Genomic DNA, 13,790 nt, shown 5'->3' with positions numbered 1-13,790 from the left:
ATTTTGCACTTCCTGTTGATCTCATTTTTGAGACGTTTGTATTCCTTTTCGCCTGCTTCATTTACTGTATTTTTATATTTTCTCCTTTCATCAATTAAATTCAATATTTCTTCTGTTACCCAAGGATTTCTACTAGCCCTCGTCTTTTTACCTACTTGATCCCCTGCTGCCTTCGCTACTTCATCCCTCAAAGCTACCCATTCTTCTTCTACTGTATTTCTTTCCCCCATTCCTGTCAATTGTTTTCTTATGCTCTCCCTGAAACTCTGTACAACCTCTGGTTCTTTCAGTTTATCCAGTTCCCATCTCCTTAAGTTCCCACCTTTTTGCAGTTTCTTCAGTTTTAATCTACAGTTCATAACCAATAGATTGTGGTCAGAGGCCACATCTGCCCCTGGAAATGTCTTACAGTTTAAAACCTGGTTCCTAAATCTCTGTCTTACCATTATATAGTCTATCTGTTACCTTTTAGTATCTCCAGGGTTCTTCCACATATACAACCTTCTGTTGTGATTCTTGAACCAAGTGTTAGCTATGATTAAGTTATGCTCTGCGCAAAATTCTACCAGGCGGCTTCCTCTTTCATTTCTTAGCCCCAATCCATATTCACGAACTATGTTTCCTTCTCTCCCTTTTCCGACTCTCGAATTCCAGTCACCGTTGACTATTAAATTTTCGTCTCCCTTCACTACCTGAATAATTTCTTTTATCTCATCATACATTTCATCAATTTCTTTGTCATCTGCAGAGCTAGTTGGCATATAAACTTGTACTACTGTAGTAGACGCGGGCTTTGTGTCTATCTTGGCCACAATAATCCATTACCTGGCTATAAATATTAGTTCTTTTCCATATGAAATGAAATGTCGTGTGACGAGGGCCTCCCGTCGGGTAGACCGTTCGCCTGGTGCAAGTCTTTCGATTTGACGCCACTTCGGTGACTTGCGTGTCAATGAGGATGAAACAATGATGAGTAGGATAACACAACACCCAGTCCCTGAGTGGAGAAAATCTCCGACCCTTTGGATTGACAGTCTGTCGTGCTGACCACTCAGCTACCGGGGGTGGACTCCTTTTCCATATAATCAGTGCTGACTTTCACAGGCAGGGAACACATCACAGATGTGGTAAAAAGGGACATTTGTGAGAGATGTATTGGCAGTTATGCTGCAAATAACTCCAACCTGCAGAAGTGAACCAAGTGACTGATTAATCTATGAAACTTCAGACTTCTCAGAATGCTACCCAGAAAATGTGCTTTGATGAGTTCATTGACAAAAAGTTACTCTTGGATACTGCTGCTTCTGTGTTCTTGCTAAACTATTTTCCTCACATAAGTTTAGGGTTGCTCCCTCTGCAGGCACTTGAGACAAATCTTTGGGCCTACGGATGTCATCATGTGCCTTTACTGGGAATGTTTTCAGTTCCACTTACTTACATCCATGTCACTGATACAGGAAATTTTCTAGTGGTAGTTGACCCCAAACAATGTTTAAAGACTCTCTGTGATTAACAACCAATTTAGGAGCTCATGTTCTGATGGTACCATTCATCGATTTACTAAAAGTCCTTAACATAAGTTTTAACTTTTAAAAATACTGCAGATGAGTAGATTGGAACACACTGGCAATGTACATCATAGAGAACCAAAATCATTGAACAGTAATACACAACTAAATCTATTTTCAAGTAGATATTGATCTCCAGGAAACCTAATTCAATTCTGCCTGGTTTTACTTTGTGATGTAACATAACAACCAGACAAAACTTTTGAATGTTCTATTTATTCTTTCCATTTGCACCAGAATGTATAAAAATTTGTACGCTGAACATTTTCCACTGGTAAACTTCGACAAAGACTGCTGAAGTTACTGGTGAAATTACTACAAAGTCCAACTTCCTTAGAGTAAATGCACACTAAGAAGCACACACTGGGCTCATCCAGTGGCATATAAATAGGTTACAATAATACAGGGCTATTACAAATGATTGAAGCGATTTCATAAATTCACTGTAGCTCCATTCATTGACATATGGTCACGACACACTACAGATACATAGAAAAACTCATAAAGTTTTGTTTGGCTGAAGCCGCACTTAAGGTTCCTGCTGCCAGAGCGCTCAAGAGCGCAGTGAGACAAAATGGCGACAGGAGCCGAGAAAGCGTATGTTGTGCTTGAAATGCACTCACATCAGTCAGTCATAACAGTGCAACGACACTTCAGGACGAAGTTCAACAAAGATCCACCAACTGCTAACTCCATTCGGCGATGGTATGCGCAGTTTAAAGCTTCTGGATGCCTCTGTAAGGGGAAATCAACGGGTCGGCCTGCAGTGAGCGAAGAAACGGTTGAACGCGTGCGGGCAAGTTTCACGCGTAGGCCGCGGAAGTCGACGAATAAATCAAGCAGGGAGCTAAATGTACCACAGCCGACGGTTTGGAAAATCTTACGGAAAAGGCTAAAGCAGAAGCCTTACCGTTTACAATTGCTACAAGCCGTGACACCCGATGACAAAGTCAAACGCTTTGAATTTTCGGCGCGGTTGCAACAGCTCATGGAAGAGGATGCGTTCAGTGCGAAACTTGTTTTCAGTGATGAAGCAACATTTTTTCTTAATGGTGAAGTGAACAGACACAATGTGCGAATCTGGGCGGTAGAGAATCCTCACGCATTTGTGCAGCAAATTCGCAATTCACCAAAAGTTAACGTGTTTTGTGCAATCTCACGGTTTAAAGTTTAAGGCCCCTTTTTCTTCTGCAAAAAAAATGTTACAGGACACGTGTATCTGGACATGCTGGAAAATTGGCTCATGCCACAACTGGAGACCAACAGCGCTGACTTCATCTTTCAACAGGATGGTGCTCCACCGCACTTCCATCATGATGTTCGGCATTTCTTAAACAGGAGATTGGAAAACCGATGGATCGGTCGTGGTGGAGATCATGATCAGCAATTCATGTCATGGCCTCCATGCTCTCCCGACTTAACCACATGTGATTTCTTTCTGTAGGGTTATGTGAAAGATTCAGTGTCTAAACCTCCTCTACCAAGAAATGTGCCAGAACTGCGAGCTCGCATCAACGATGCTTTCAAACTCATTGATGGGGACATGCTGCGCCGAGTGTGGGAGGAAATTAATTATTGGCTTGATGTCTGCCGAATCACTAAAGGGGCACATATCGAACATTTGTGAATGCCTAAAAAAACTTTTTGAGTTTTTGTATGTGTGTGCAAAGCATTGTGAAAATATCTCAAATAATAAAGTTATTGTAGAGCTGTGAAATCGCTTCAATCATTTGTAATAACCCTGAATATATATTTTGAAGTACTGTTAGTGCTTAAATGTGATTAAACTGATAATTAAAAGTTATGTTTTTACGTACATCCAAATTCTACAAAAAATGGAAACTCCCTTTACATAAACTGAACCACTATTAAACATGTTTTCTCAGTATAAAACTCTATTAGCTACATTTTGTTAACAATTACTTTGGAAAATGCTAATCTACTTTTTTATTATGAAATGATTTTTATTACTAACATTTGATATGAATCTTGATCTAGTAATGAATATTATACATCTAACAATTTGTAAACGAAATTTCAGGAACTGATACCAAAGTAATTTTCTGTGAAAGTAGATTTAGGTAAAATTATGATAATTCAAAAACTGGAAACAAGTCTATTTGTGTGTAAAGGTAGTTATAATCCCATATACAAGTGCAATCAAGAACAGTCATATCTGCGCTCATCTATGATATATCTGCTGTGTACATAACCATGAGAGCAAATTCATTTATATTTTCATGGATTTGTGTGTGTGTGTGTGTGTGTGTGTGTGTGTGTGTGTGTGTGTGTGTGTGTGTGTATTTTTGTGTGTGTGTGTGTGTGTGTGTGTGTGTGTGTGTGTGTGTGTGTGTGTGTGTGTGTTTGGTACTTGGCTCATCATGGTCGATTCCTTTTCTCATTGCCCTTTTGTGTTTCACTTGTCTCAGGTCTCCAGCACTGTCTTTGCAGCCTTGGAAAGAATCTTTGACCTGGAAGGCACCTCACACCTCTTGGGTTCTGATAGTGGGACAGCATCTAGATCTTTTGACTTCAAACAGTTTTATGCTCATAAATAAGATTCAACACCTTCATACTGCGCCTTTTTACCCAGTCTCCAGCAGGCATCTGGAACACTTTATCCATTTAGCCACACCTTCAACACCCATGTCCATTAGAAAATGATGTACAATGCCACACTTAATTCTCTCCATAGTTTTCTACCAACTTAAAGTGACGCCTCAATTGAAGACCACAACCCTGTGGAAAGGTTTCCTGGTCATCCTCACCACACTCTCTTCAATATGCTGAGCCCATAGCTGGTGGACGTTGTCTCCAAGGCCAATCACTTGCAAGTGGGCACTACAATCCGATACCACTCAGTCTGGATCCACATGAAGATACCTGTATGTCAAGGGTCTACCTCTGCCCAACAAACCTCTGCAGTGTAATCGAAATCAACTTCATCTTTGCAATCTTGGTCAGCAGCCAGTGGCTTCTTTGCTCTAGGTGGACCCTCCAGTCCCATGAAGATTTATGCGTTTTGCATCAAGGCTCATCCTGCCTCAGCTTCCCACAGTGACACCCATTGACACTGATTTGCCACCTTTCCCAGTGGCAGCCCTCTCTGACCACGCAACACCTGTGTCTACTCCCACAGAGGTCACTGCTTGGGTGAGGAGGGGGAATATACTGGCATCATCCATTGTCACTATGAGAACCAAGCAGCTGGCATAACTTTACTGTTGACTGCTGTGACATCACTATCCAGAAAGCACTTGCCATCAGGCATCTGGCATGAAAACTGCCCAGCATATATCTGAGTCAGTTGTGATGTGATCTGTGGATTGTGCAGCAAGTATGCTTTCCTGAGGAGAATCCTCTTATATTTCTTGTTGTAAATAACATGGGGATCACCTTCATTGTTGTGAGTGAACACAGCCTTTAAAAAAGTAAGAAATAAGCCTTATTGTAAGTAGTTATTTTCTACACAAAATTCCAGGGAAATCATGTAAATTGTTAGCTAAAACAGCTGCTGCTTAATATAGGTGAGGAAGCAGCACCTTCTTTCCATATAGTATCTTTTTTGCTAATTTATGTGGTTAAATTTAGCTGGCATAAGGATCAACTGCATCAAACAAAATAGTGACACTATTTATTTTTAATATAGTGTGCAGATTAAAGTTTTATGATTTGCTGCTCTCTTGTAAATGTATACCTTGGCTCTTTCTGCATCTCTGAAGATTCTCTTTCTTGAGTGTAACTATAGAACACAAGTGAAGGAATAGTTAAAATAATTTATGAAATACAATAAAATTTATTTATGAAAGATAATATTAGATAACTCTGTAGGAGCTCTCTGTTTGCTCTAAGTAATTTCGTTTTGAGGAATAATTTCTATTTACTAATGTTTTTTTCTGCTACAAAAATTGAAAGCAAAAGCACTACATGGTATCTAAATATAATTCTAAGTGTTAAAAAAATTATATGCAAACAAAAGTTTGGTGAATGCTGATGTGACACAAAATCAGTTCATATGTACTTAAACTAAAACTTGTCCAGTTGTTATGTCATGATTAATTTCTGTTTATCATGCATATTTCTTATGCACGAATACGCTAATAAAACATTACTCCAAAATCACTAAAATTAAGTTTGATAACAGTCATTTTGTAAACAGCACCATACAAATGATGAAAAGTACTTTCATGACAGTGTCTTTCCAGTGGAAACAATTAAGCAGTTTGTCTGTCTGTTGCTATCATATTTTGCGAAACTGCTAATGTAAATGTGATTTACACATTTACACATTGCGATACTGTTAGTGCTACAGATATGCCAGCTCAGCTTTTCATTTAGCATCATGTTCATTTCAGTCATCACATTTCATCTGCATAGCATCTGAACAGCCAATTACTTACTGGTCTCTCCTTTGCCTTCCCATTTTCAAACATAGCAATTCTTTTTTCCTTTTTCTTTGTATCTCTGCCTCTGCAAGAAGAATTTTGTACATCTGAACTTTGATTGTTTTCAAATATATTTACTGTCTACATCAAGGCAATTATTTTAATCTAATTAAATATCAGCTTCCAGCAGAGGAAAAGGATAAAAAGAAAAGGAAAGGACGGATAAAAATATAGTACATCATCCATATTCCCAGTACAAGAGATAACACTGGGATGCATAATGGAAGCAAAGAGTAAATAAAATAGCTATTAGAGACTTGCTCTGTTGTTCACATAACATCTTAATGGAATTCACAAAACTAATGTACATTATGACATTCTTTCTTTGGTTTATTACCTTTTGAGAGAAACGACAGGACTACTTAAAATTAATTTCTCCTTTTAGTTCCAGGTCCACCAGAACATATCAAAGCATTGGCAATGACATCTGATAGCATCATGGTAGCATGGACAAAGCCAGCTGAGCCAAATGGAAATATAGTGAAATACAATGTATACATTAGCACTACACAGCAACATGGAAACAAGGTAAACTTTGCTTATAGGAAGGAAAAGACCATAATTAAAATACTATCAGATAGAGATGAAAAGTGTGATAGGCCTACCAACAATACCAGTCCACAAGCTCACTGAACTTGAAAACCCATGCTGTCCCATTAACCTTCTTTACCCCATGGTTCTCGTTAAGTTCGCTATATCTGTCTTTCACTGAACATTGTAATCATTAAAATTTGTGTAATTGGATGCTCAATAGGTACAACTTCAAGTAAGAGAGGGATGTCCAAAATGGGGCAGTCTCCAGGTCATCTTAGAATAACCACTTCCATTTTTGTGCTGATCTATGGCTCTACTTGCAGTCAGTCACATGACTTTTTCCTGTCTAATCATCCAAAAATTCCATTTCCTACCTGTGTTTTTCTCTCTCTTCCAAACAGATGATCCTCAAGCTGGTGTGTGCATTTATTAATAACCTACTACCATTTAGTACTTAGACATCTTTTTGTATTTTTTGTTGGATGTTTTGTCTGCATACAATCAAATAATGAAAAACAGTCCAACATCTTACATAAAATATGGAAGTAATTCAAGCAGAGGCCAACTTACAAAGTGTGGCAAAATTATTTAATGCAAGAAATACAAGATTAGATTGGTGGTGTGCAGCGGAAGTTGGTAGATAGCATGTAGAGTGGTGTCAACACAATTTAAGGGTTGGAATAGTCATGCATTCAGCACATTAGTTTTTTCACAGCCCTTACTGCTGTAAAGTTTGTGTTTTCAGTTCCGTATCTTTTTTTCACATTTAATTGGTGAAGAATGAATCACAATGAGTATGGTACAACTTGGAACTAAACTGCATCAACTTCCAAAAATTCCTTTATGTTTTTCATTTCTTTACTTCCTCATGTCTTCTCAATGCTAATTTGAAAGTGTGACAGAAATATTCAATCTCAGAGGCACCTATCTCTGTCTATAGATTCTCTGAAAAGAGAATTTCATCTGGAATGTTTTAATTGCTCCAATGCAACTACCCACTGAAAAGAAGATACAGAAAACATCAAAAAAAATTGTACTCTTCACAACCACATAAACATATGATATTTAAGTACAACATGGTACTAAACTTTCAATGTCCCTAACATTTGCTTGCTTGTCATATGTAATTTAGATTTAAATTAAGTGTAGTACAGTCAAGTTCCTTCAACTTCATTTTATCTCTGCATACTAACTTAGAAAAGCAAAAATAAGCTAAAATAAACACTGTATACGTAGTAACCCATTCATGTATTCATAAAATTTTACTTGTGCTCTTCATACAGAAAAGTAAACATTCGAGTTACTACAGAAAATAAAACACACATACTGCAGAAAAAACTACAAAACGTAGACATGATACTGCCTCAGTATGCTTTGACACAACAACAAGCTAAAGCACTTAAACAATAAAACACTGAGCATTTCACTGAGAGACATAATGGCAATGTAGTCAGGAACAACTTTAAATTTGACACCAACACAGAGACTTATCAGCAGAGTTTGGCTGACAGATTACTTCTACTAAGAGAAAAAAAAAAATTTGTCACTGAGAATGCACAACATGTGTGAAAGTGCCTGGAAATGATGCTCCTGAACTGAACTGAACTAAATGAAAATCATTCACATTTCAGTCAAAATACTCTTCTTCCCATCCTGGTGAAATTATTACTTGATATGCTACCATGGCATCACTTTAAACCCACTCCTACTACATCAAACCTATACTGAGAAGATAATTTGGCTATACTCTGCTGTCAAGGAACATGACTAACTCAAGAAAATATGGATAAATTATTTTTTTTTCAACTGTTAGACAAACACTAAGTTTAAACTATTAATGTCAGTTTAGTGTCAATTTATCACACAGGGCAGCTGAAGTAGACCCAGAAAAAAAATTTTGAAACTTGCTAAAACCATGTGGAGGGTAAGCATGTTTTACTCATCTTTTGTCCCATACTGTAACAGCAATTCTGTTGAATGTCAATAGTATGTTTCATTGACAAACCTGATAATAAAATGAACCTGAAAAAATTTTGACTCCAACAAAATAATATATGTGACAAAAAAATTAATAAAAAATATGTTCTAAAGATTTAAATTACTGTTATATCTGGTATGCAATACACTATATACAGATTGGAAGTCTCTTATAAATTATGGCAACAGTGGGTACATTAACATCTGACTTGTACACAGTGACAGCACTCACATAGATTCATCACTTATTGTTCACTGAAGGTTTAAATTTGAAGACAACAAATACGAACAATAGCAATACACACAGTACTATCAACAGAAACACACAAAATAGTTCACAGAACAATGGGACCTTTTTTCAAGTAGGAAAGAGGGACAGATTAGAGACAGGGGAGGAGGGGTAGATCACAAAATACATCTAAGAAAAACCATCCTATTATGAAGAAGAAGGGAGGCAAGATGAAGGGAAAGGCATCAGAACTAGTAGGAAGCCAATGAAGAACATTATTAAGCACTGTTCCAGCATCATTTCAGAGATGATAAAACAGACAGAATGAAAAATGAAGACAGATTAGAAGAATAAAATAAAATAAAAACTGGAAGATTATTGTAAATAAAGAATAACAAATACGAACAAAGAGGGATGGTACAGGGGGGAGGGGGGGGGGGGGGATTTTACATAAGACACTCTCACCATGGGGTTCCTGCAGCTGTCACCACATCCCACATATGTGAGGTCTGTTCAAAAAATTCCAGAACATTTTAATTTCGCATGAATGATGTATTCAAACGAAATGCAGTTGGCACTCCTGCACATGGCTGTGTTTAATGTGTAACTGCTGGATGTTTCATTGGTGTAGGTCTATTATTTATTGTTCAGTGTTGTACTGAGTAGAACATCATGTCACACAGTTTGCGAATTTCATGATGGCAGCACTAGAGGAGCAACACATTTGCATCAAATTTTGCTGTAACTCATGAAAACATTTACAGATACACACCAAATGGTGCAGGAAGCCTATGGTGATGAGTGATTAAGCCTTATGGTGTTACAAATGGTTCACACAGTTTAAAAATGGCCAGACAGAAGTTAGAAATGACCATCATTCAGGACACCCTTCGACATCTAGCAATGATGCTCTTATCAGGAACATCAACAAATTGTGGGTGCCAATCAAAGACAATGTCAGAGGGACTGCAGAAGAATGTAACATTTCAGCTGGATCCTGACACAGTGTCTTGGAATGCATCATGTTGCCGCCAAGTTGGTCCCACAGCTCATGAGTCAAGACCAAAAAGACTTCCACTTCACAATCTGTGAAGAGCTTTCGGATCACGCAAATGAGAACAATATGTTACTTAAGAGAATCATAACTGGGGTTGAGCTGTGGGTCTATGGTTATATTGTTGAGGCCAAGGGTCCATCTTCACAATGGGCCAGGAAAGGTTTCCCAAGACCCAAAAAAGCTTGCCAGGTCAGGTCAAATGTCAAAGCCATGCTGATAGTTTTCCTTGATGTTGAAGGATTCATCATGAATTCATGCCACAGGGAAAAATTGTTAATCAATGGTACTATGAAGAGGTGTTGCAACTCCTGCAAGAAAATATGAGAAGAAAACATCCTGAAATGTGGTGAGACAATTCATGGCTTTTACTTCACAGCAACACAACCTCACATTCATCCCTGTTGGTGCATGACTATAGCACAAAACTAAATCACTGTGCTGCCTCATCCTCCATACTCTTCAGTCCCTGTCAACTTTTTTTTCCGTTGAAAATCCCATTGAAAGGACGAAGATTAGCAATCATATACAAGATGAAAGAAAATTAACAGATGCTGCTTCGCGTGGTCCAGCAATGGGCATACGAAGACTGCTTCCAGAAGTGGGAATGACCTTGAGAACAGCATATCAATTGTGGAGGAGGGTATTTCAAAGGAGACCATGCACATAAGTAAAAGTGTAAAAATTTTGTGGAGGCAGTTCCAGAATTTTTTGAACCAACTTCGTATGTCACCAAGAGCTTCTATCAAGGTTTCCTTGTCTTCTCCTATTTTTCTTTTTCTCATAGCCTCCATTATCCCAACTAACCAGCCAACCTTCAGTCTTCCTCTTCTCCATCTCCCCTGAGGATGATCCATTAAGATCTTCTTTGGCCATCTGTCATCTATCATTCACATTGTATGTCCACACCAGGCAAGCTTCCATTCTTCTGTTCTATCTATGATGCTCCCCAGAATATGGGCCACTTCCCTGTATTTTTTACGTGGTCTCACTTAAATATTCTACATGATCTTCTGAGATACCTTAGTCCATTTCTACAACTCTCAGTTTATGTTTGTTACAGTTTTATATTATATTTCTCATCATTTACTTATTAATCTGGAAATCACTGGTAATCAATTTAAATTCTCTGGATTCATAAGTAAATGATACAAAAAGGGATAAAATTCAAGGTCTCCAGATTAATAAGTAAATGACAAAAACAAAAGAAGATAAAAGTCTAACAAACATAAATATGACATGTGTTCAAATAATAATTGTAATTTTGTAATTTTGCATGTTGTATTAGTCCGAGTCACATGATATTTACCTTTTTGTGTTGGTAAACACAACTGAAGACTATCTGTACAGTGTTAGCCTGTATTCAGCAGTCAAAGTGGTTACATGTATTATAGTAGTATCAGAAGTAGTTTATTTGGTATAAAAATGGATTAGAAAATTTGGTGTTATATTTTGCTATAATGAGGAAATAGAGTTCAGAAAAGTTTTAGAATAATGAAAATGATAGACTGCTACTCACCATATACAGGAGATGTTGAGTAGCAGACGGGCACAGTGGAAAGACTGCTAAACATGTGAGCTTTCAGTCAAAAGGTCGTCTTATAATGTAAAAAACACACATTCACACAAGCACAATCCACACACTCATGACCACTGTCTCCAGTCACTGAGGCCAGACTGTGAGTAACTGCACCTGATGGAAAAAGCAATTGAGGTGATGGGGGTAAGGAGGAGCTGGACCTGGAAGGGGGAGGGATAGTAGATTATAGGTGAGGGATGGTGCAATGCTGCTAGTGTGAGCAGCAAGAACATTGTGAGGACAGAGTATGGCTACTAGGTGCAGTTGGAAGGTTTGCGGAATGGAAGGGGGGTAGGGACTGGGGGAAGAAGCAGAAACATAAAGAGGGGAGAGAGAGAGAGAGAGAGAGAGAGAGAGAGAGAGAGAGAGAGAGAGAGAGAGAACTAGTTGGTACATTGGTGGAATAGAAGGCTGTGTCATTCTGGAGTGGGAGTGAGGAAGGGAATACATGGGTGAAAAGGGCAGTGTGGATGGGTTGGCTGGTTAGTTATGTGTTCCATGGATCATTTTGCACAACAGATCACAATGATGTGGAACAAGCCATTTAACATTTACTCACAAATTAATTTGTGCATTTGATTATATCCACTATCTTTTACACATTACAGTAATAGAAATTATTCTACAGAATAGGAGTTGTCGAGGAGAAACTTTCTCAGTTTGTTTTCAAATTTTGCTTTGCTGTCTGTCAGACATTTTATATCACTGGGTAAGTGATCAAAACTTTTTGTTGCAGCATTGTGCACCCTTTTTTGTGCTAAACACAACCTTAATGTGGAGTAATGAATGTCATTTTCCCTTCTGGGGAGTTGGGTTGGGTTGTTTTCGGGAGAAGGCCAAACAGTGAGGTTATCGGTCTCATCGGAGGGGAAGGAAGTTGGCCAGGCCCTTTCAAAGGAACCATCCTGGTATTTGCCTGTATCAATGATTCTAAGTGCAAATATGGTTGAACTAAGCAATTTTAGGAGTTCCAAAATTTGATTTTTCCAATTTAAATTCTCATCAATATGATCACCTAAGAATTTTGAAGTTTCCATCCTATTTATTATTTCTTCAGCATGTGATTCATTTATTGGTGTGTCTGACTTCTTGGACACTGAGGTGACTAGTAATAATACAGTTAATTAGAACACCCTGAATAAGTAATACTTTATTAATTACAACAAAACTTATCTTTGCTTACCAGGCTCAGCTGTAGCCAGTAGTCTACATGTACAAACTTGTGGCCCAGAACACAGTAAAAGAGCCATGATTCCTGAGTGCCAAACCAATTCCAGTTCAGAATGGCTTTACTGTGGCTTCATTACAGTCACTATAAAACACAAATTCATAGGCACTTGTTCACACAGTTCTGATAATATTGGCGCTTAGGCACAGCTCGCAGGAGATGGAAATCTCTTCATTTCTTGATTGTTGACATGGACTGTGTCACTGCAAGTAGGCAACAAAACAACATTACTCCAACAGGAACATCCTGGAAATGGACAGGATCTGACCTTGAACAGAGCTGCCCTCCTAGCCTCTGGCGATTTTATTTCAGGGCAAAGGGACAGCAATGTGCCACGGATCTTCAGGAGGCACTGCCTCTTCCTGACATCTCATTGGTGCCTCATGATACCTGTGCAGTATCTCTGCTGTTATCGATACTTCTTGTACTGCTGTTGGTACTCACGACACCATAATTATCATAGTGTTGTACCCTAGGTGTGCAAATCTCAATACACTGTGTCTTTTTAAAATTGAGGACGAGACCATCCACAGAAAATCAGTCAATGATACTTTCAAGAATTCTGTTTACCATTTCTTCTGTTTGTGTATGTATGCTTGGATTGATTTGAATACTAGTCATCTGCAAAAAGAACTAATTCTTCTTCTTGTGTACTACATGGATGATCCATTAAATGTGTGAGGAACTATAGTGGACCTAAGATTGAGCCTTGAGAACTCCATATGTGATTTCTCCTCAGTCAGAATAATGTCCCCAGACTAAGCTGATTGAATTACTAAGTAAAAGTTTTTGCATTCTTTTGGTTAGGTACAGCATTATCCATTGGTTGCCTATGCCACCAACCCCATAAACCTTCAATTTATCTAGGTGAATACTGTGATTCACACTGTCAAATGCCTTACATAGGTCACAGAAAATACCAAACAGTGCTATTTTAGTACGTAATGCTTGTAAAGTCTGGTGAGTGAACAAGTAAATTGGACCCTCAGTAGAGCAATGCCTCTGAAATGCAAACTGTGATTTGCTGAGGATATAATTGTTGCTAAGGTGAGATATTATTCTAGAATATATAACCTTCTCATAATTTTTGGAAAATGATGTGAGCAGAGAAGTAGGTCAGTAGTTATTGACATCTCTCTTATCACCTTTCTTAAAGAGGGATTTAACAATAGCACA

The 13,790-nt window shown here is 38.2% G+C and overlaps 1 protein-coding gene across 1 annotated transcript in view; it reads left to right on the top strand.

The window, feature by feature from the left end:
• The window catches only part of LOC126088343 (Down syndrome cell adhesion molecule-like protein Dscam2), an 802,978-nt gene that overhangs the window by 616,600 nt on the left and 172,588 nt on the right, over window positions 1–13,790 (top strand). The window contains exon 20 of the mRNA XM_049906478.1: window positions 6,399–6,541. Within this exon, the coding sequence (XP_049762435.1) occupies window positions 6,399–6,541 (143 nt within the window). The remainder of the gene's footprint in view (window positions 1–6,398; window positions 6,542–13,790) is intronic.

This window comes from Schistocerca cancellata, chromosome 6, assembly GCF_023864275.1.
Source record: "Schistocerca cancellata isolate TAMUIC-IGC-003103 chromosome 6, iqSchCanc2.1, whole genome shotgun sequence".
Lineage (NCBI taxonomy): Eukaryota > Metazoa > Arthropoda > Insecta > Orthoptera > Acrididae > Schistocerca > Schistocerca cancellata.
This window is presented reverse-complemented; position numbering and strand designations above follow the sequence as displayed.